At 36.2% G+C, this 21,575-nt stretch overlaps 1 protein-coding gene, 1 long non-coding RNA gene and 1 pseudogene across 3 annotated transcripts; all 3 read left to right on the top strand.

The window, feature by feature from the left end:
• Positions 1 to 22: 22 nt before the first annotated feature.
• On the top strand, positions 23 to 1,057 carry LOC126797432 (formin-like protein 5). The gene has a single exon (XM_050524063.1). The coding sequence runs from the start codon at positions 23 to 25 to the stop codon at positions 1,055 to 1,057; it is 1,035 nt and encodes a 344-aa protein (XP_050380020.1).
• A 1,475-nt stretch (positions 1,058 to 2,532) lies between these two features.
• Positions 2,533 to 7,316, top strand: LOC126799556 (uncharacterized). Of its 2 annotated transcripts, none has more exons than XR_007672632.1 (5): positions 2,533 to 2,857; positions 4,026 to 4,100; positions 4,206 to 4,252; positions 6,776 to 6,925; positions 7,181 to 7,316. It is a non-coding gene; the product is annotated as an uncharacterized LOC126799556 (long non-coding RNA). The 2 variants fall into 2 exon arrangements; XR_007672631.1 differs by having other exon boundaries at positions 7,020 to 7,298.
• A 9,806-nt stretch (positions 7,317 to 17,122) lies between these two features.
• On the top strand, positions 17,123 to 20,166 carry LOC126797431 (senescence-associated carboxylesterase 101-like; annotated as a pseudogene).
• Positions 20,167 to 21,575: the final 1,409 nt, after the last annotated feature.

Here is a 21,575-nt window from a genome sequence, read left to right as displayed (position 1 = left end):
GATAGGTTTTATTCCGGCTCTCATGTCTCTTGGTGCTGCTGGTGGCTATGGCCTTACCGGTGAGGCTGCCGCAGCTTTCACAGCTGCAGCTGCAGGGGCCATCGGGCAGGCCGCATCAAGCATCCTCGGAAGATCACTTCCACGCGGCCGTAACAATCAGAGATCACCACCGCGTAGACGTCGATGCACGTGCCCGCGAAGGTCACCACCTACGCCACCAATGAAAAAGCCACCGCCCTCTCCCCCACCTTCAAGAAAGGGACCACCACCACCACCACCAATAACAAAAAAGGCACCACCACCACTACCGCCGCCGGCGCCAGCTCCAGCACCTCAAGATGACAATCATGTGACACTAGCTCCAATACCTCAAGATGTCGATGATGATATCTCACCAGCTCCCCCACCTCAAGATGTCGATGATATCACACCAGCTCTCGCACCTCAAGAGGACAACTCATTACTTTCAACATATGATAAACCTCCACCTCCTTCAAAAAAGAGAACACCACAAAAAAAGGTGGTACCACCTCCACCACCTTCTAAGAATAAACTACTACCGACAATGCCGTCACCACATCCAAGAAATGCATTGCTACCAAGAAAGCCACCACCAACTCTACCACGTCCAAGAAATGCAATACTACCGAAAAAGCCACCACCATCATATTATGTGTATACACCCCCTGTTGATAGCGGATTCGGATTCAGATATAGACCTGGATGGTCCGCCTATGGCGACGGGATAGGATCAGATTCGATCTCAGACATGGGTAGACGGCAGAACCGTGAATATGTAATCTCACATTTAGCATTAACGGATTTAATGCCCAATACGGGTCAGTGCAAGTGCCGTCCGGATAGGAAGTCCCGTACTCCACCATCTCCAACCAAACCCTCGCCACCATCTCAAGGACGGCCACCACCTTCCCAACCTCTGAGAAAGGCACCACCACCACCACCATTATCGGAGAATAATGAGGCACCGGCTCCTTCACCTGAAATTGATGAAGAGGAAGATGAAATCTCTCCTTCACCTCCTCCAACTTGTAAGTAAGCTTAATTATTCTTCTCATATACGAGTAAACCCTTATATCGATCGAGATCGATGCTATTTCAGTTTGCTAAATCAATTGATGGAGGCCTGCAGACTGTGAAGCGGAGTGTGATCGGAGATGTGAGACACATAACGATAGAGAATTATGCACGAACACATGCCTACTATGCTGTGACACCTGCGGCTGTGTTCCACCTGGACCTTCCGGCCACAATAGAGACCAATGCGGCTCCTGCTACAAAGAACAATACAAACTCAAAGAAAAAGAAGATGAAGATGATTTTTTTCACTGGAAAATATTAAGAACATTCACCTACGAATGCCCTTGAAATTATATATACTGTATGAGCTTTTTAATTCTAAAAATTATAATAATTAATAAGAGAAATGTTCTGATGTGTCCTCCGTTGATTAGCACACAAGTTCTCTTGGTAACTAATCGGTCGAACTGATCGATCGATAATTCTAACTATATATAAGTATCATCGCAATTTCCACCGCGTTTTAAAAGGCAATCCAAAACATATATCCTCAAATAACTATTTGTAAGGTATATTTTTACCTATTCCAATTAGTTGCGTATAAATCTTTTACGAGAGTTTGAGTTGCTGTGGTGATATGTTTTAGGATTTTGAGAAGCGATTAAAAGACATGCACAACATTTGTACGAGATGGAGAAAACGAGCTACCTAGTTTATAAGCTGGGGTACTTTATATTTTAAAACTAGCTATTCTCTACTACTAGATGTGCCTCAACGCACAAACAAACAAAGTACGCCAGTCATGGGGGACAATTCTGGTACTTACTGGTTTGGTGACACATGCTTACATACTCTTGGAAGAAATGCGTGTTAACGTTTCGTATAATTACGGCATACATACTTGGAGCAAGAATTAAGGATCGAACTCTCAAGTCAGATTCCGGACAGCAAGCCATGATCTCATGTCTCACAGTTCATGATCGAATCATCATCAGATGCATGGGGGGCTTCCGCGCTTGTCTTTACCATATTATTATCTACTCCTTATTTTCAACTCATTAGTTTTCAATTGAATCAATTCACTACTGCATTCCACAACAGGTATTACTTGCACATGATATCATTATTCTCATAGTCTCCTCTGCAATGGCTTTCAAAGCTATGCTCATTCTCTGCGCCTCTGTTCTCCTTACAACAACTAGGGTAATTCTATATACTAAAGCACAACACTTCCTGCACTGTTCATAACTTTGGTGTTAATACTCTGTTGCCCTCATATTTTGGTTTCTGGACTCCTCTACCCTCCATTGTGTTTCTATTTACAAATAATAGTAAATCTATCAGTGTTTGGGGTACTGACGCGTGTGCATTTAGTTGTCACCTGGTTGCTTCCCGTGTCTCCATGAAGGCACACGTGTCTTCTGTTGGGATTGTCTTCGGGATCGATTTTTTTGGTTTAGATGGGGAGGGGGTACAGAGACGAGGTCTTTAGCCCCAAATCCAGAAGAATGTATTCTCTCTGATGCTGCCAGCGGGTGTAGCCTTGAAGATATTCCGACCCGGAAACCATATATATTTTATGGGTTTATTACTCCACGCATCAGATTTTGATCTACTCCCTCTCTTCGTCTCTAAATAAACCCATACCACAATTGTCGTTCTTCCCTCACATCTCATTTGGGTCCCTGAGTTTTGTTCGATATTTTTTGACACGCTCTTTCATCTCTTGCCGGTTTTTTTGGTTTAGCTTCTCTCTGAAGCCCGTTTGCTTTGCTTGGGTGGTGGCTGAAATCCTTCAATGTTTATCTCAATTTATCAGGTACTTTGTTGTTAGCTTCCCTCATCCCATCAAACATAGAACTTGATAGTTTCCTCTCAAATTCATTGTTTACACTGGAGCTCCAACTTGGGTTTTTTTTTGGATGTCTTCATAATCGATTGATCGAAGTGGGTAGTTGTTTTATTGCTGTTATTTCTTATTTAGATTACTGCTTCGTCAGCTATTGGGTACTTATTATTAGGTTTTGTTTCTCTTCTTCTGCAATTTTTAATCATGATTATTATGTTAATGATGGATGAACTTCAAATTCGCTGTTACTTTTTAGTTATTGGGTTAATTGAAAAAAAAAATTCGATTGTTGTTGGAATTGGTGTCGTATGACTTGCCTTCTACTTGATTCAATTGTGCCGTCTGGTGTATCACTGGAGTTCATTTGGAAATATTCTGAGGATGTAGTCAATTTGTATGGGTTGAATGGTTATAATTTTAAAATTGGTAATTTGTAGTGGTCTTTTTTTAGGCTTAAGACTTGAGGAGCAGTATGTGTAAATATATTAATTGCCTATTGTACAAAGGTTTAAGAGCAGGGAATTGATTTTTACATTGTCTGTGTTTACGATATTAATTGTAGTTAAAATCGATTAATAGAGTACAATGTTATATGAAATTCTACTGAATTCGAAGTTGATACTTGGTTTATGAAATCAAAAATATATAGGGTGAAGCAAACATTGTGTTGGGTTTGTAGTTCTATTAGATGTCAGTTTTGATCATCAAAGTGTTATCTAACACATTGAGTTATTTAATTGTTATAGCCAGTATGTACTTTGTTGTTCTGCTACAAAGATGAACAAAAATATCATTGAACGCAAAAATAACACCGTAAGTTAACAAGTCGAGGCGGAAACCTAAGGAGTTTATAAAGAATAAGCTTGATGCAACCACATAGTTGGAGCCAATAGAATCTTAAATCTGACAAATCTCATCCCCTAAACAATGTATTGTAATCTAACCTTATTATTATCAAGACAATAATTAGTCTTTATTGTACCTTCATCGTGCATTCCTCCTTAATCTCATCCTCGGAGACGCCTCTTGAAGGTTCTGTTGAAGGTTATGTGGTGATGTTATTGGGTGTTATTCTTTTTTAGGATTTTGTTTGGTTTCAGTTTTAATTTTGGGTTTTTGCATGCCTTTGTCGTTTCAGAGATAAGAGTGGGTAATAGATTCTGAGATGCAAGCAAGAACATGAATTTCATGAGGAACTGAAGTTCCCTAATCGGTGAGTCCTGAGGAACATGTCGTTCATCCATTTATGTTTTCAGAATTTGTTTCGTCTCAATTTTGATGCATGTTCTGGTATTCTTCTGTATGGCGATTACTGCAGGATGAACGATTAACAACATGGAAGGACAAGTGAAAGTTTTTGTCTGGGTAAGATTCCTAAACGTTTCTTCACTTGAGAAGGGAGGAAATTTTAAAGATATTTGGAAAATACAAGATGTTCAAAGTTCTATAGTATCTTTATTTTTCCATTTTGGTTCTTATCAGTTTTATCTGGATGTAGGTGCATTATTACGATGAATTTTGTGCCTTCTTTAGTTTGCTTTTGCGTAGGTAGAGTGATAGGAGGTTTTGATTTATAGTTGGTTTAGTATGATAAAATAATATTGATGCTCTGAGTTAAGTTGGAGGCCGGAGTTATATGTTTTAATCACAATAATATTATGCTCAATGTTAGGCAATAAATAAAATTTAAATTAGTTAGAGAGAGGATTGGGGACATGTTTTTGGTGTTCATTTTCAGAGACAGAATTACACTTATACTCATTTGGTTATAGTTTTGCTTTTCTTTTATATTATGATAAAAGGTAAAAAAAAAATTTGAAGTAGGTGTCGCAAGGTGTTGATTAGCTGTAGATAAAACATTGGTTTGTGGTTGATGTGTGCTTTAATTATTGTCGGTAATTTCTTTTTGTAAACATGGGCTGATTGTATTTTTGGATTTGGTGCAAATACCTCTGTTCATTTGTTGGGATTTTTAATCTTTTGATCTTTGTCTTTGGTTATTTTTCCTTTTGGTTTCGTGTGAGTTTCAAACGCGTGAGTTGAGGAGGTGCTTCCAACGATCTCTGTTATGCTTTCACTGAGTACAAGTGTGTCACCATTTCCATTGTTTTTGGTTATGTTTTTTTGTTCTTTTTTCAATCCTGATATGGTTGAATGATGTTGGGTTCTATGGCTCGTTGTTTATTGTTTGTTGGTTTTGTTTTAGTGGTGGCCTTGAGATGAGATTGGCTATTTATTTTTAAGGTTATTTTTCTGTAGTAAGTGGATATTCTGTGATGGCAGAACCATAGTAGTTGAATCAGTTGTTTGTATGATGTTTAAGTAAGTACCTTGCTTTTGTATTTAGACTTATGTGTTTATAGTCTGCTTAAATTTTTTAATGAACTTTCATAAACAAGTGTAAGTTGTTATAATCTTGGTGTTGTCAGTATAGACGTCCATGTTACTGATGATTCTAGCCACGAGTTCATAAGTTTATTATAAGTGGATACATAACTATTTACTTGGCATGGATATTGAAATAAAAGAATTCAAGTCACCGTCCTAATATGCTATGTATATGGCTAGAATCATCAGTAACAGGGATGTCTATACTTTGTTTGGTATCCAACGTTGTATAAAACCTAGAACCTTTAATATTAGCTGGTTATAATTGGAATTGTAGTATTTTATATTGTCCCTTTAATATCACGAGAGTCTTTGAAATTAGTTGAATTGTGAGTATTGTTGTTTGTTCTCTGTAGCTTGCGTGTCTATTTGAAATTGTGGTTATTTTTTAATGAAATTGTTTTTGTGTCAGGAGGTGTTTATTGTTGAGTCTTTGATCTTATTGTTGGTGCGTTGAGGTTTGTCGTTGGTTCGTATTTAGTTTTGGCTATCTTGAATCTGTTGAGGTTGTATTAGTTACGTGTTGTTTGACATTCTGTACTGTTCTACCTATTTGATTTTACTGATTTGGATAATCTTGGGTTTGTGAAGGATTTCATTCTTTTTCTAAAAGTTGTGATGGTTTGGTTTTGTTGTCAATTTAGTATTTTTGTGCTATCAGTAGGTCGATCGAAGGTTATCTAAGTTGACTCTGGAGTGGCAGTGGCTGTTGCATTTTATTCCTGGGGTGAGGAAAGAAAACGGTTAATACGTACTATCGAGGCTGAGGAAGTGGAAAGTCTCTTGGTATTTTTGGGGTTAGAAGAAACTTGCTGGTAATTCATCAATTTTACCAAGTTGCTTCACAGTTGTAGGTTTGAGAAGTACCAACATGCTTCTTCTGACCCCACACACCTAATTATGCAGTTGTTTATTTAATTAGTGACTGTGGCTATGGTTTAATGAAGGATACATTAGTGAGTCGCAGTTCAATCAAGTGTACGTTGTTGGGTGATGATTTCATGTTGTGCTTCTGTTATTTGGTTATTTTTGTTTTAATTTAAGCAAAACATTGGTCTTATGTTGTGTTTGTTTGGTTTATTATTTTTTAATTATTTTTCTTTGAGATTATTAGTGGATCACAAATCAGTCAGGAAGAGTTTTGGTTTTGGTTTTGGTGGTGGATTTTGCTTCGACTCACCTATGTTATTTTTTTTCGTTTTTTTTCTTCTATTTGTTTGGTTTTCCGTGTTTTGTAAGTATGTATTGATCAGTAATTGGGTTTATACTTTTGGGCTGTTCGCGTTTTAATTTTTGATGATGTGGTGATGGTTGTTCCAAAGTGCTTAAATAGTTTGTTCTTTTGCTGGTGCGTGCGCATGTTCATTTTAATTTCTTTGGTGGGCAGGCATGTTTGTTTTGGTTTTTTCTTTATTTGTTTTCCTTCTTTCTAGATTCTTTTTTGTTCATCTTTCATGTTGTTTCTACTATTGAACTGAATGTTAGTTCATGTTATTTCAGGGAACAATGTCGTTTGTTAAAGTTGCTGATATTAAGCCTGGACATAATAATATGAGTATAAGAGTTCGCATTTGTAGGATGTTGAGGGGAACGATTATGCAACCCATTGAGCATGATGATAGCCTTCACATCATACTGGTTGATAAGCATGTGAGGGCTTCTACTTATCTTTTCTTATTTTGTTGGTCCTACCATTGTCACAGTTTATAGTGTTTTTTTATGTGAGGATATTCTTTGTTTTCAGAATGATGTTATTCATGCAATTGTTAGAGAGGCTGATTATGACGATGTCTCTAGGAAGGTTGTTGTTGGTTGCATCTATAATATTACTAAGTTTTATAGCAAGGTCAGTCAGAAGCAGTACAAAGTTGTTCTGCATGAGACACATTTGGTCTTTGATAACAGGACTTTGCTGGAAGTGGTTCCCGATGTTTATCCTCCTCTCCCTCGGCATCGTTTTTACTTTGTGCATTATAATGATCTCTTGAATCGTAAAAATAACGATGATTTGTTAACTGATATTGACGGATGGAGTGGAAGAAAGGGTAGAGGCGGCGGGTGGTGAACATGTAAGCCTTTTTTAATCATAAGTTCATTCAAAAGATTTACAACACTTCGTGAAGAAATTGGCTTTTTTCCTCTATTTCAATTCATAGTTTACTACTTGGCAACATTTGGGTATGTTATTTTACTTATTTTCTTCTAACATTAATAAGAAATTTATCTGCTTGGCACAACACAAGAGAACGATGACCAACCTATCTTTGCTTCTTTTCACTCAATTGATCTGTTATTCATTTTTCTTCTTCACCATTTGAATATTTTCATGTGAAAATAGAATATCAAAGGTAGAGTTAAAGAGGTTTACTTAATTGTAAAAGTAATTTTCTGATCTCAGAGCCAATGGTTAAGGTTTTTGCTTCTGTCGATTAATAGGATTGACAAAGAGTTGGGTTGTTAGAACCAAATTGATTCTGGATTGTTACAATCGATCGTGAAGGTATGCAGTTTGCTCTATATACGATTGATTTCTATTGCATCTGTCTTGATTGCCTGTGAGATATGTTTATTTTAATTTATTTCCATGTTTTCACTGCATTGGTTCATTTTAAACTACTCAATTTTGTGTTCTTGCATTTTTATTGTTTCCAGTTTGAGTAAATGAATCAGTCTATTAAGTTGGAGGTGGGGAATACAAAATATTCTTGCTTTTGGAGAGGTCTGCACAATCGTTTCTCTAATATACAAGCTTCAACATTTAGTTGTCTTATAAATTAATTTTTGTCACATAAGTATTAAAGAAAAAAAAAGTAAAAAGATTTCAATAATTCATATGGAGTTTTGTACGGCTATGTAGGATTGGAGTTTGGACTTTCGGCATCTTTTGTATTTTTTTTCAATTGGGTTTATGATTTTAATGCTATTTTTGTTTTTATTTTAGGCAGTGAAACAACAGCAAAAATTGGAATCTTGGAGTAACAATTTGATATTGGTAGGTTCGTGATTAATTCTTTAAGAAGTACACATGCAATTGATAGTATGCAATTTAGATTTCCAGCATTGTGAATGGGCATTGGAACTTATGATTTTTTTTCATGGTTTTTGTTTCTGTAGGTTGTAAAGGGCGTTGGTCGTTTGTTTATGAATTGAAGGTTTGTAATTGTATTTATAAGTGAAATTACAAATGTACATCTTTATTCTCCCCTAATCAGACTAAGTATACGTCTCCTCAATCTTTTCACAATTAGACTGCAACAAACCTACAACTATGAGTTTAAATAAAACGAAACATCTGCAAATTTATCTGGAATTTTAAAAATATAAGTGTTAAGTGTGTAAGTGAGGATTCACCACAGCCTACACGTTTGCTTCTTAGGTGCAGTTTGTGCAGAGTTTCAGCACCAATCAGTAATACTTGCTCTTCCAGAGAGCTGATCTAAAAATGAAACAAAAGCTATAAGATCGTATATTATTGATTTATAAAATAACTCGGTTTTATGGTTTCTCATTTTCATTGTCATTTGCTTTCTCTTCCTTGAGATAGATATATGGCAAACAGAAAGTCAGAAGCAGAAAGAGATTTAAGTCACCAACCTTCAGCTTAGAACAAAGCTACTTAATAGATCCCTGGAAAGAAAAACAACAGAGTAACTTCAGCCACTAAAATAATGACGTTAACTAAATAAACACTTACACACTAAATCCTCAGTGATGTAAAACTAATTTACCATTAGCAATATTTTTTCTTTCAATTATGTTAGTTCAATTAAAAGTAATTAACGAAATTATTTAGTCCTACGGTTTTGATATTTCAATTGGTGGTATTAAAGGCCCTGACTGGTGTAAGTGATAGTATGAAACTCTTTCCTGTCTTATGAGTTCAATACACGTTGAAAATATCTCACAAAAGAAATTTCAACCTTTGTTATAGTATTCAACGTGTTTTAAATTGTTCAATTATAAAGGAAGTAATTTACATGTATATAGCCTTTTTTTGCCTTAAGAGATCTTTAGACATACATAAGTTTATTTGTGCATTCTAACCTTTTGGAGGGAATGGTTGGTCTGTAACTGTTAGCATAAGAATATAAGAAGGTGCTTTTAAACATGCGAATTACAAATTTTGACTTCTATAAATACTTTTAATATTTTATGGGTGGTGCTACCTTTACAACCTAAACAAATGTGCCTGATCAATGTTCCCTTGGTGCATAATCTGGTCGACCCTAAGCTGTGTACCACTTTGAAATTGATTGAGTTTGATTGAGCTATCTACATGTTGGCTTTTAATTATCTCCTGGTATATTCCAAACTGCCCTACAGTAAAACATGTTTTAGTCTGTATTAAGCTTTGTGTTCTTAAGAACTACGAATGGAGCTTTTTCAAGCTTTCTTTTATTTTTACTTTCAATATTAATTTTCACTAAGGTACTGAAATGTAAATATGTTTCTCCTTTTTTACGATGAACTCTGAATTTTAGAGGGATGATTTCTGTGAGGTATTTGAAATGGAAATAGTCAATATTTTTTCACTTGAATGGTAGTTATATAATGATAAGAGTCTGATATTGTTTGTTTTGTCAAGCCTCTGCAAATAATCTACTTCAAGGTGCGTATTATTCCCTGAGTTAGGCATCATCAGATTGGTTGTTCGAATGGTAACTTATTGTATTTTTTGTAATGTGTTTGCAACTTGAGTTATTTTATCTTGCATCTGTTAAACGATCATCCATTTTTATATTGTTATGCTCTTATTGGCTCTTAATTATGGAGATGATTCCCTAATTTTATCCCTGACATTGAAAATCCTCTGCAAGCACGAGAATTCTGTTTCATTCAGGTGAGGCGGATCTTATAGTTTATGTATCTATATATGTATGCGCCTATGTGGGTATAGATATAATTGAGCTTCTAATGAAGCAGAGATTGAATTTCTTTTTGTTTGGTTGTAATTGATACCGTATAGTGCAGTTTTCTTTTTGCCCTTATTTATTTTATTTATACTAGAATTGTTGCTGAGTTGTTAGTTGGCAATTCATACTCTTGATTCGTAACTTAATGATACTGTGATACGATTCAAATAGATAGGTTTGTCATAGTCGAAGATAAATTGCATTTGCCAAACACATGAATGCATGATAGGAGTTAACTTGGTAAGTGTTTATGAGTTACAGATTCTTAATGAAAATGAACCTTAGATATTATGAAAGCTTGAATCAATGAAACTATATTATGGAACCATTTTCACTCTTATATTCTGTTTTCTCTATGAAGCTTATTTTATGTTCTGATTTGATAATTTATCCATGTTGCTATGGTTTACAAGCACAGAACAAAGAAGCTGACCGGATAGGTACAAATGCATGGGTTGAGGGGTGCTTTGGAGCTGGTGGTGGTTGTTTATGGGATTGTTCTCTTATGAAAAGGTGTGGTTTTTTCTCCATATTGTTTTGCATGTTGGTTGTCTGCTTGGGATTGAAATTTTTGTTGTTTTAGAGGAGGCTGTGGCTGTGCGAATTGGTATTGCGTTCAACAAATTCGTTGTTCGGTTTATTTATTTTGTTTAGGATTTTGTATGGTTGAATTTCATTTTGGGTTTCATATGGTGATCCTTTTTTTATGGGTTTTCATATTGAATAATATGAACCATGATGTTTTCTGTGTTTTGATATGTAGAATGGTAATCTACTTTACGTTCTCTCATGTTCCATTGGAAAATTACTTATGGGTAAGGCAAGAGTTTAACTTAACTTTGGTTTTTCTTATGGAATTCTGATTGGATTTTGCAAAACTGTTTGTGCTACAATCCTACAATCAGAGAAACACTAGCAACTAGAGTCAGTAAAGGTTAATGTGGAATCTTTTAGTGTGTCATGTGTTTAAGATGAGATGGTCATTGTAATTATAGTCATGTTATGTGCAGTAGAAGGCGGTCTCCATCTACGCAACCTCAAAGACCTGCAGTTTTTTCATTTACATTTAGCATGCCCGAGAAAGAATTAGGTGACTTCCCATCTTGGACATTATGACATTGACACCTTTATATTACCTATGTGGCAATCTGATTATGATGTGTTTGCTATTGGCAGATATGCTAATAGTTTCACCTCATCGATTTTCACTTTTACGGTATGGATCTAGCTCTTGCAAGTAGGCCGACAACTCTAAGAATAAGTCAATCAAGTACCCCAAATTCAAATAGACCAACTACACCAACCAACTCTCACTAATGCAAGACGGCGGGTGAGTGTGGGATTGCTATAACCTGAACAGTAATGGCTGCTGAATATTTTTAATCAAGTTTGGAAGTTATTTATTTGAACTACCCTCCCCTTTTATTCTTAATACTTATAGACTGATTATTTGTTTATATATATCTCAACAATGGTTAGTGAAATATGACATGTTATACGCTTACTTGGATGAACATTGAGAGAATGGTCAGTGAAAGTATGGAATTACTAGATCATTTCCATCATCTGTTCCCTTTGGCTTAATATAGGTGTACTTCCTCTTCTCTTTGTAGGATTAAATGGTAATGCGTTTTGCAGTGCATGTCAATTGATTTTGGGTTAATCATTTTTTTTAGAATGAATTCTGAAATAGGCAAGGGGTTTTCATTAAGCTGAGAAAATGAATAGTTTGCTTGGATTCCATTAAGTTTGCTTGCAAATTTTTTAGCTTTACACGAAAGCTTTTGCAAATTCATTTTGTTTTATAAGAAAAACAAGCCGGCCATGAAAGCTTCTGCAAATAGGTTGTTTATGGTATTTCATAAACAGATATACTGAGGCTTTTGGGGTTTGCTGAGATCACTATGTCTTCTTTTTGATCCTCAAATGATTTCTTTACCGTTATATTTTTAGTTAACAAACTAAAATCGTATTCCTCTTATCTGTTTTCAACAATATCGATTTGAATAAACAGATAGGAAGATAATGTATAAAGATTAACAGGAAGAATGAAACCAGATACACATATAATTTTGAAAAAAAATGAAATCAAGTGCTACTCTATAAACAAATGACAATGTTTTATAACCCTGTAATAAGGATCCAACATAGAAGTTTTTCTTCTTTATTCATTGGACTTTCTTGGAACAATGGAAAACAACCGTAACATGCCTCAATGTTTAGTTATGGTTACATTTTACTGCTTTAATTTTATGTTTGTGTTTTTTATCTTACGACATTTTAATTTTCTTTCCAAGTTTGCGGAACCTGTTAAATTGGAAATATGTCAGTGGTCAAAAGGAAAGATAGATCAGGTTTGTTCTTTTCTTTTATTTCTTCTCTATGTGTGATTTTCTTGCATTATAAGATGATCCTTTGACTGGAATAACAATCAGTAATATTAAATTTAAGATACATTATTGTTGTAGCAGAGGCGTATATCAACGATTTATCGTTGCTCGATGGAACACCGATTATATAAGTAAATACTTATTGGAATATTGAAAATTGGAAATTAGAAAGTAGCAATATCGATTTACACTTCTAATTTACTCTATTTTTTGCGAATATGTTGATTACATTTGGAGGTTTATGCATTGGATATACTTCTTTTCACATTGATCTATATTCAGGTTTTATTGACTGACAAAAAAGAAAAAAGCAAACCAAATTGCAGGAGTTAAGGCTTGGGTCAACCTCGACGGTGGACAAGCAAAATCGCAGCCAAGTAAGATCAGGGTACTTCTTTTCTCCTGCTATCTTTCAACTGGTGGCCTCGATCATGGTCCATCATGTTTTTGGTTTGTGTTCATTTATCAACTATTGGTCTTTAGCTAGATAACAAATGCAAGATAGTCTACATAATGGGGTTTTTATATTCTTTGTATGGAATTAATAATTGCTCTTTCCTAGATTGGCTTCCATGCTTTGGGACTTTGGGTTATTGACACATCACGTTTGTTGTTTGTTCTTTCCGCAGTTGCAAAGAATCATAAGAACTAAGGTTACTTGGGTTTTGTTTTTATGGGTGTTTGATATTGTGGTGGTGTGCATCTGGGTTTTTGGACGATCTTTAGGTGATGATGGTGTTTTTGATTGTTTTTTTTTGTTTTCAGTATTGTGATGTGTTTGCAAAAAAAAAAACAGGAAACATAGCAACGAACTCATTGTGATAACCAAATTATAGCTACAATAAATTAATGATACCAGCCTTTTGTTTTTTTTTCTTTTTTTTTTGTCTGTAATCAGCTGCAAATTTGCCCTCTCCCCTTTTTGATCATTATTTTGGTTTTTGTTTATCTTCTTTGCTAAGAATATTGTTTGATTGTGTCTCTATAATACATGAATATCATGAAGTTGAATGCTTTGTCTCTAAAAGTTTCGGTTATGATCAATCTTTTGAGACTAAAACCACAATAAAACGTAGTTACAAGCTTGGAAGTGGAATCAAATCAAGGTGAAACAAAAAAGAAACTCACCTACTCATAACTGTATTCTTAACCTATGAGTATAACAAAGAATAAAAATGATTCAACAATGTCATGTAGCATTTGTCTGCATGCCACCCCAAACACTTGCTTATTCATCAACCCAACCATCGAGTAGACAGAAGAGTAAAGACATTCCAATTTTAGAATTCAATAGAAATAATGACAATGAAAACAGTTACAAATACAATACTGTTGTTGTAAAACCTTATACACCATTTAATTTCTCCTACATGTTCCTCTTGCTCCATAATAGATTAAGGTATGCTACCCCAAGCATTGCTCCATATTTATGATTGTACATTACCAGCTACAGTATGATACAGACTTAATCACTTTGATATAATCTTAAATCTCAGACAAAAATATCCAATCTAAAACCTACAATTGAAGGTGTTGAGTACAATGGGAGATGGTTTTACATCGTGTGTACCATATGTAGTATAGAAGTTACAGCAGATCTTTCTCCACAACAATTGAGTTGTTCAGTGTATGGTGAACAAGTTGGAAAGGCAATATAAGTAAGAACTACCTTCATTATGCTTCATATTGATGACACGTAAAATATTAGATAGAAAAACAAGTATTAATTTGGCTCATATGTCTGGATGAATAGGTATCAGTTTCAGCTATTTCTCAAAAATGACACTGGATCAATCAAACTCTTACCCACCGCAGATGTAGTAGAAAAACTCTTTGGAATCAAGTGCGAGGGGGTTAGTCACATAATACAAGAGTGAAGGACGACATAATTTGCCACAAGCAATCCAAGACCACATACTAAAACAACGTATATGGGAGATTAGCTTTGACAAGCAAGGTAATCTAAAACTACACGTTGTCTACCCAGTTCATCCTCCAACAAATATTCAGAATACAAGCGTTGGAGACGTGGAGTTACACACCATCACTGTTGCTAAAATAAACAGATTGTCATACGAAGAACAATAAGAGAATGAACCAAACAAACACCACTGGAGTTCAATCAAGAACAGTTTATCATACCCAAAGGTTGAGACAATGTAATCAAATGGAATAATAATTTCCACAAATGATAAACTTATCAATTGACTTTGGTACCAGATATCAGCCTATGTTCTGAATATCCTAGCGTCTAAGTATCTACTAAATTAGTAACATCAACTTATCACCCCGCGGCAACGCGCGGGCATTATTTCTAGTATAGAGTTATAGATAGTTCGCTGTATTTCTTGTTTTCATTCTTCCTTTTACAATATTTGTTTGCGTTGTTTGATACATGTCACCGATCATATCATTTTCGTAGGTCTCATCCTCCTATGATGAACACGAGAGAATCCAAGAGAAGGTAGGCTATACGTACTAATACAATTAGTCGCTAGTTAACTCTCAGTTTAATTAATCCATTTCTGTGCTGCAATCGCCCAGGATCAAAGCGAACGTCAAAGCTTATTCAGTATGTGGGTATATCGACACATACCTGAAGCACCTGAACCGTCACTGGCACCGTTCAGTCAGCCCAATACTCCTCTACCAGTGTCGCCACCGTTTCCAGTCACATGTAACTGGCAACGCCACCCGCCAATCGCCAGTACTCCCATAGTTTGTTCAGTATGTGGCTATATCCGAACATTCCTACAGCACCCGAACCATCATCGCCACCGATGAGTCAGCCCATTACTACTCCACCAGGGTCGCCCTCGCCAGTCATCTGTGCACAAGCAACGCCACCAGCAACGTCGTCGACTCCCATTGTGAATACTAGCAGAGGTACGTACGGACGGAAAAAACCTTCTCTACTTTTATAATTATAATTATATTCATATATGTTCTTCCCAATTAGTATAAATTATGCTGCAGATTGCATGCCGTTGTGTGGAGAGAGATGCAGAGTCGAACCAAATAAGAAGATATGCAGGAGATTGTGTATCATGTGTTGTAGCCGCTGCAAATGTGTTCCGCCGGGAGATTTTGGCACCAACAAGGATACCTGTGGCAAATGCTACACTGATATGGAACATCGTGGTCACAAGTGTCCTTGATCATCAATTAAGTGATCAACTAAGCATTGATTAAGCAGATGTTAATCGCTCATTAATAAAAAAGTATACATATATGACACATGACTCACTTGAATTTGTGTTTGAAATGAGCAATATAATGTTAGGTGTCTTTAATTACAACCTTAAGTTATTATATTCCAAACTTCCAATTAACATCAAAACACAAAGTAATACATAATTATTGGTTACATGACGATATATTTCCTGAAAAATTCTCTAATATGCAAACAAATTTCGAATAAGAATAAGACAATTTATCGAATAAAATATCGTGTAATTTCTACATAATTAGACAAATGCAACATGGTGATTCCAACTTATAACTGAGGTTTATTGTTGAAGGTAAATTCTTACTCTAGTGCCACATTCTCTCCCCAAATGTAGGAGCAAAGCCTCTCTTAAATCTCAACTCTCCTCCTAAATATTACCCTTTTTTAAGTTCTTGACCAAGCAATTGACGTCTTAAAATCCCTGATCACATCCCGGGCCTTAACCCGACCCAGGTCCAGTCCACCAGTTCTTTCGTTTTCTGAAAAGAAGAGCGCAAAAGAGCGTAGTAGCAGAGCTGCGAAGCCAAGTAGTTAGAAATGGGAGGGAGAGCAGTAGTGAATTTTCCGAGTGTTCCCAAGGTTGTACAAATTGATGGAAATTTTGTCACACCTTTCAATATGAGTTGATTAATTAGTTTAACCACTTATACTATCTGTAGATCATTGATCATGATGTACAGTAATTTAGGTAAGTTAATGATCACGAAAATGTAGTTAAAGACCCAAAACCACCTGGGATTTGACTGCCGAGACAATCAAATTGCATTTTGAACTTTGAAGAAGTAATTGCCAGGTGCTTCACCAGAAAGTACTTATATTAGAAGTCTTCCGAATTCGGGTAAAAATATTTGTGTTTGTGACAAAAGCCGCTTAGCCAGCAAAAGTAGCAGAAGCACTGAAGAATCATCATTTTGTTGAATGGGACGTTGTAGAGACTATAACAACTCCATTCTTGCTCACTAAGTCACTAGTGATTTGCATATGAACACGTTAACACGCAAAGATTACGCGGGACTTTAACACGTTAACTTAGCAGAGAAAGAGATGAGGACAGGGAAAGCATCATTGTATCTAGCTAAAGGTCCTGGAAATTCTTATGAAGTTTCTTAGTTTCAGAGACAATAATGCAGAAGACTTGTTGAAGTGACGTGCTTGACGAAGACGAAGAAGACGACGAAGACTAAGACTTGTTTTTTTTTTTCAAGTTTTTGCGCGGGAAAGAATTTGCTTCATGATATCATGATCTCACTGTAACTTACTATATATATTATGGTCATTTTGTTATTTCTCTGACCATATCTTAGAAAGCTTGAAGATGGCCATCCAAAACAAATATGTAACTCTTCCCAAGTATTTTGTTCTTCTTTTCTATCAAGGTGGTTTTGTGATTGTTAGTTCACCATAATTGAGTCCATGGTGCTTCGAGTTTGTATCTGTTCTTTCCTGAGAGACTATTTGGTTTTCTCTTCCAATATTTACTCTCGGTTTGACTTTTGTTCTTGATGATGGTAGATTTAGCAGCGGCTTGGAATCCGGGAATTTCGTGGCGACCTCTGATCTGCTGTATCGTGCATGGTGTGAAGTTGAGCATCAAAGACAGATCAATCCAAATGCAGAGCCATTATTGCACATTGAAGAAATCCAACCACAAAATCAAACCGTTGTAGCATTTGGCACTCCACCTGGTTCTCTTGAGGGACAAGATGGCTTGGTTTCGTCAGAAGCTTTTGCTCACTTTAAATTTTTGTGCAACAAAAGCCATCCAGTATTCCACATCAATGAAGCAGCAATCAAAATATTTCAGTCATATTATGATGACCTCCTCCTTCTGAAAAATAAGGTTGGTTTTAAGCTAAAATGTAAAGCAGTATCTTAGTTAGTTTGAACAAGTATTTATAAAAATTGAAGATTGGACATAAATTGGTTGCCTCATGTTCTGCTTCATTATAAGTTTGACTTGTGATTAACCCTGTACTGTGTCAGCTAGTAGAGAGTTGCAAGAGAAAAACGGCACCATTGATAATCATCACTGGAGAATTTGTTGGAGGTAGTGTGGCTACACTCTTCACCTTATGGTTGCTGGAAGGCCTCAACTTGTCGAAAACCAAACCTCCCCTTTGCATTACTTTCGGTTCTCCCCTTGTTGGCGATGAACACCTTCAAAAATGTGTGCTAGAATTCTCAACTTGGAAATCTAGCTTCTTGCATGTTGTCTCCGACCAAGATCACACTCCTAAGATCTCTATGTCTCGAAGTGCAACTGGTGCTTATAAGCCGTTTGGGACATTTCTACTGTGCTCGGCTTCAGGTTGTATTTGCTCTGAGGACCCGGATTTCATTTCGGAACAATTTGTGACGGCCAATATTCAGAGTACTCAAGATCATGATTCCAGACCAAAAAAAAAAAGATCATGATTCCGGGTTCTCTTATGGACAAATTTTGGAGGATGTCAAGCGCAAGGCGTTATTAGTTACCGATTCCATTAAAGGGGAAAATGATCCACTTAAAGCTAGCATTTTCACACAACTCCTTGCAATCGGAGCAGTGTCACAGGTATGTACATATACTGAATATATCCTTTTTTGTTGTTGTATATTTCGATATACCTTGGTGTGGAGTGGTATGTTCTTCTTTACTTTTTGTTCAACTTATTACAAAAATGCTATATTTGCAACAGGTACAGTCCGGGGATACTGACAATCTGGTTCGGAGGATGAAAGAACATGAAACAAAGCTATTTATTCAAAAGGAGAAGAACTCAGACAACAACAAGAAATTGAATGAAATGAAATCTCACATGGCCTTCTTAGAGTGGTACAAGAAGGGCTCCAAACGTCAAAATATCGGATACTATGACAGGTACCGAGAGAAGGGGAATGAAGCCGACATTAGGGTTAACGAGTTTAAGAAGAAGCTCATGATTTACTGGGAGGACTCTGTCAAAGAAGTAGAGAACAAGCCCCAGTTAGAAGGAGCTACTTTCGACATCGTTGGCTTTATGCAGGCACAAACTACAGACGAATGGTTGAACCGCTTCACATTGCAGACTATTACAAAGATGGCAAGAAAAATTACCAAACCAATGCAAGGCCTAAACATTTTACTCTGTTGGAGAAATGTCATCAGGAGAAGCAGGAGCAAGAAGAGAAGAAGAGGGAGCAAGAAAAGAAGCAGCCAGAAAGTGAGGGAACACAGAAGCAAGAACATAAATCCCCAGAAACTGGCCCAAGCAAATCCAAAAGAGAGACGGTGGGTGCTAGTTTGAATGACGATTCCTGCTTTTGGGCACGGGTTGAGGAAGCTCTCATCTTACTGAAGATAGAGTCGACACCAATTCCTGGCCAATCAGAAGTACAGGCAGAAGGCCAAGAGCCTAGTGGCGGAGGACTAACTACTGATGACAAAAGGAAGTTGAAAGAGTTCGAGGACTACGTGTGGAATGCTCTCAAGGATTATGCTGTGTCACCTGAGATTTTCTTGGAGAAGAGTAGTTTTATGAAATGGTGGAATGCCTACAAGGGAATTGCTGAAAGCTCGTCGTTGCTGTTGGAGTTTATGAATAACCGCGGTCACAGAGAGTATGAGGCAGGAACGTTCACCTAAAATATAATCCATGCCAATCTGCAACAAATAAGGCTCATGCCACTGACGATTTGAAGTTTATAACTATTTCTCTCTGTTCAATTTCGATTTCCAGTCTTTTGAATTTGGTGGTTCAGTAAATTGGTTGTAAAAGACCAGAGACTGTTAGTTCCTGATTTCTGATCCTTGTGGGAAAATATTGGTTTCTTGCTGTGTACGTATATTGCTATGTATGCTTATAAGTTAATCTTGTGTCACTAAGCTGATCTGATATGTTTGTGGATTTTTTAGGGAGTTTCTAAAGTGATCATCAATTCCTTGAAGAGTATTATTAAGTAAACAGCACTATCAACTACAGCTTGACTAATCTGCAGACAGTCCACCAGTCCACCGCCATAGGTGAATGACCCGTTTGCCGGCATTATCATACACTAGCAACTCTAGCAATGTTTTAATGCAATTTCTTTAGGGTTTCTTTATCTGTATTTTGCCATATGTGAATGACCCGTTTGCCGGCATTATCATACATTGGCATTGTCCATTTCTCTCCTATTTTCTTTTCTTTTTTGTAAAAAAAAAACGCCGAAATGACCATGTTTACCTTAAGTTATCACCCATCTAACAATAAAAAGCATGGGCGGACCTACGTGTATTCTAAAGTGGACTCAAGTCCACCCAGATTTCTGGGGGAAAAAGAAAAACTTACTACTATATGTACTTATAGAGGTCGGTATTCTCAAGAAAAAAGATGTGGTTTCAAAAGCAAGAGAGATATCTATTCACACCATCACATGTAGGATGACGCAGCTGCGAAGCAACAACATGACAATTGCACTTAGAGCTTGCTTAGTTTCTATCATCTGTGTCATATTGCTTCGTTTGATTTGGGTCCTCATATATCAATTATGTTATTGTGTTCATGCTTCTAGTACTATCTATTGAACTCAACCCACTTAATTTAGTATCTAAGAAGTTTTCACGTAACTAAAAAATTTGTTAACAAATTCAAGTCCATCCTATGTTGAATTCCTGGGTCCGCCCCCCCCTGAATAAAAGAGTATATGAAAGTACTTGGAAATAATCCTTCGTATAACTGGCTTGAGCATCCATATACTTTCCAACAGAAATCGATGTTCAATTTCCATGGAAATTTATAAGGTTAATTAACAAGGATAAGGATCCTCTCCTGAGCTAGTTGTTATCCTTGTTTATCCTTAACTTTAAATCCGAGCCATTCACTTGATATCTAAAGGCTAAAAATATACAACTCAGCATCTAACTAATAATAACTCATAATTAAGCCTAGTTTGGAGTTTCAAGACTGACGATGTATTTTCTCCGTTTCTTTCCGTCAACGTCCGCTAGCTGCTTCTTCTCCATCACTTTGTTTCTGGGTAGATTTCCTTCCTCTTTCGGTCTTCACAAGTCAGATCTCCTATTACTCCTATGAGTTATCTTGATCACCCACGTCTTCTCGTCACATATTCATGTTTTTGTTTATATATATTTCATCTTATTCTTCATTCATTCGAACTTTTAATTGTGTCTTCGTATCTAAATTCTTATGTATTCTATTCTCAAAAAAGAAAATAAAAATTTCATTTAATCATTAATGCATTCTATTCTCATAAAGTAAATTTTATTTTGAGTGTTTTTCACCAACAGTCCCTCAACTCTGGTGTACCTACCAATGTGATACCTCAACTCTTAATTGTACCAATGTGATACCCAGACTCTAGTATTGCTATAATTGAAGTACTTCCGTAAGTTTTTTTCAACTTCTCCGTCATCTTGTTGACGTGGCAAGTACGTAAGGCCCACAAAAAGGGTTAAAAGACAAAATTAACCCCATCTGAGAGGAGCAATGTTTTTCCCGCCCTTTACCTTGAGAAAGACACCCAACAATTCCAATTTTGGCGCCAATTTTCCCTCCATACTTCTTAATTTGTGTCTCTTATCTAAACTAAAGAACTACCGCCAACCAGTCGACCACAATCTGATAAAACCTAGATCAATCTCATTTTCTATTTTTACCCTAGCACTTGTTAAACTAACAGAATAAATATATAAATTTATATGGAACATCTCATTTCCACAATCTCATAAGAATATAGAAACACATAATTTAACGAAATTCAACTACATGTTTAAGTACCATTAGTTCTTACAAGCAAAAATCATGGTA

This window comes from Argentina anserina, chromosome 6, assembly GCF_933775445.1.
Source record: "Argentina anserina chromosome 6, drPotAnse1.1, whole genome shotgun sequence".
Taxonomy (NCBI): Eukaryota; Viridiplantae; Streptophyta; class Magnoliopsida; order Rosales; family Rosaceae; genus Argentina; species Argentina anserina.
Note: the sequence above shows the minus strand (reverse complement) of the source record. Positions and strands in the feature narration are given on the sequence as shown.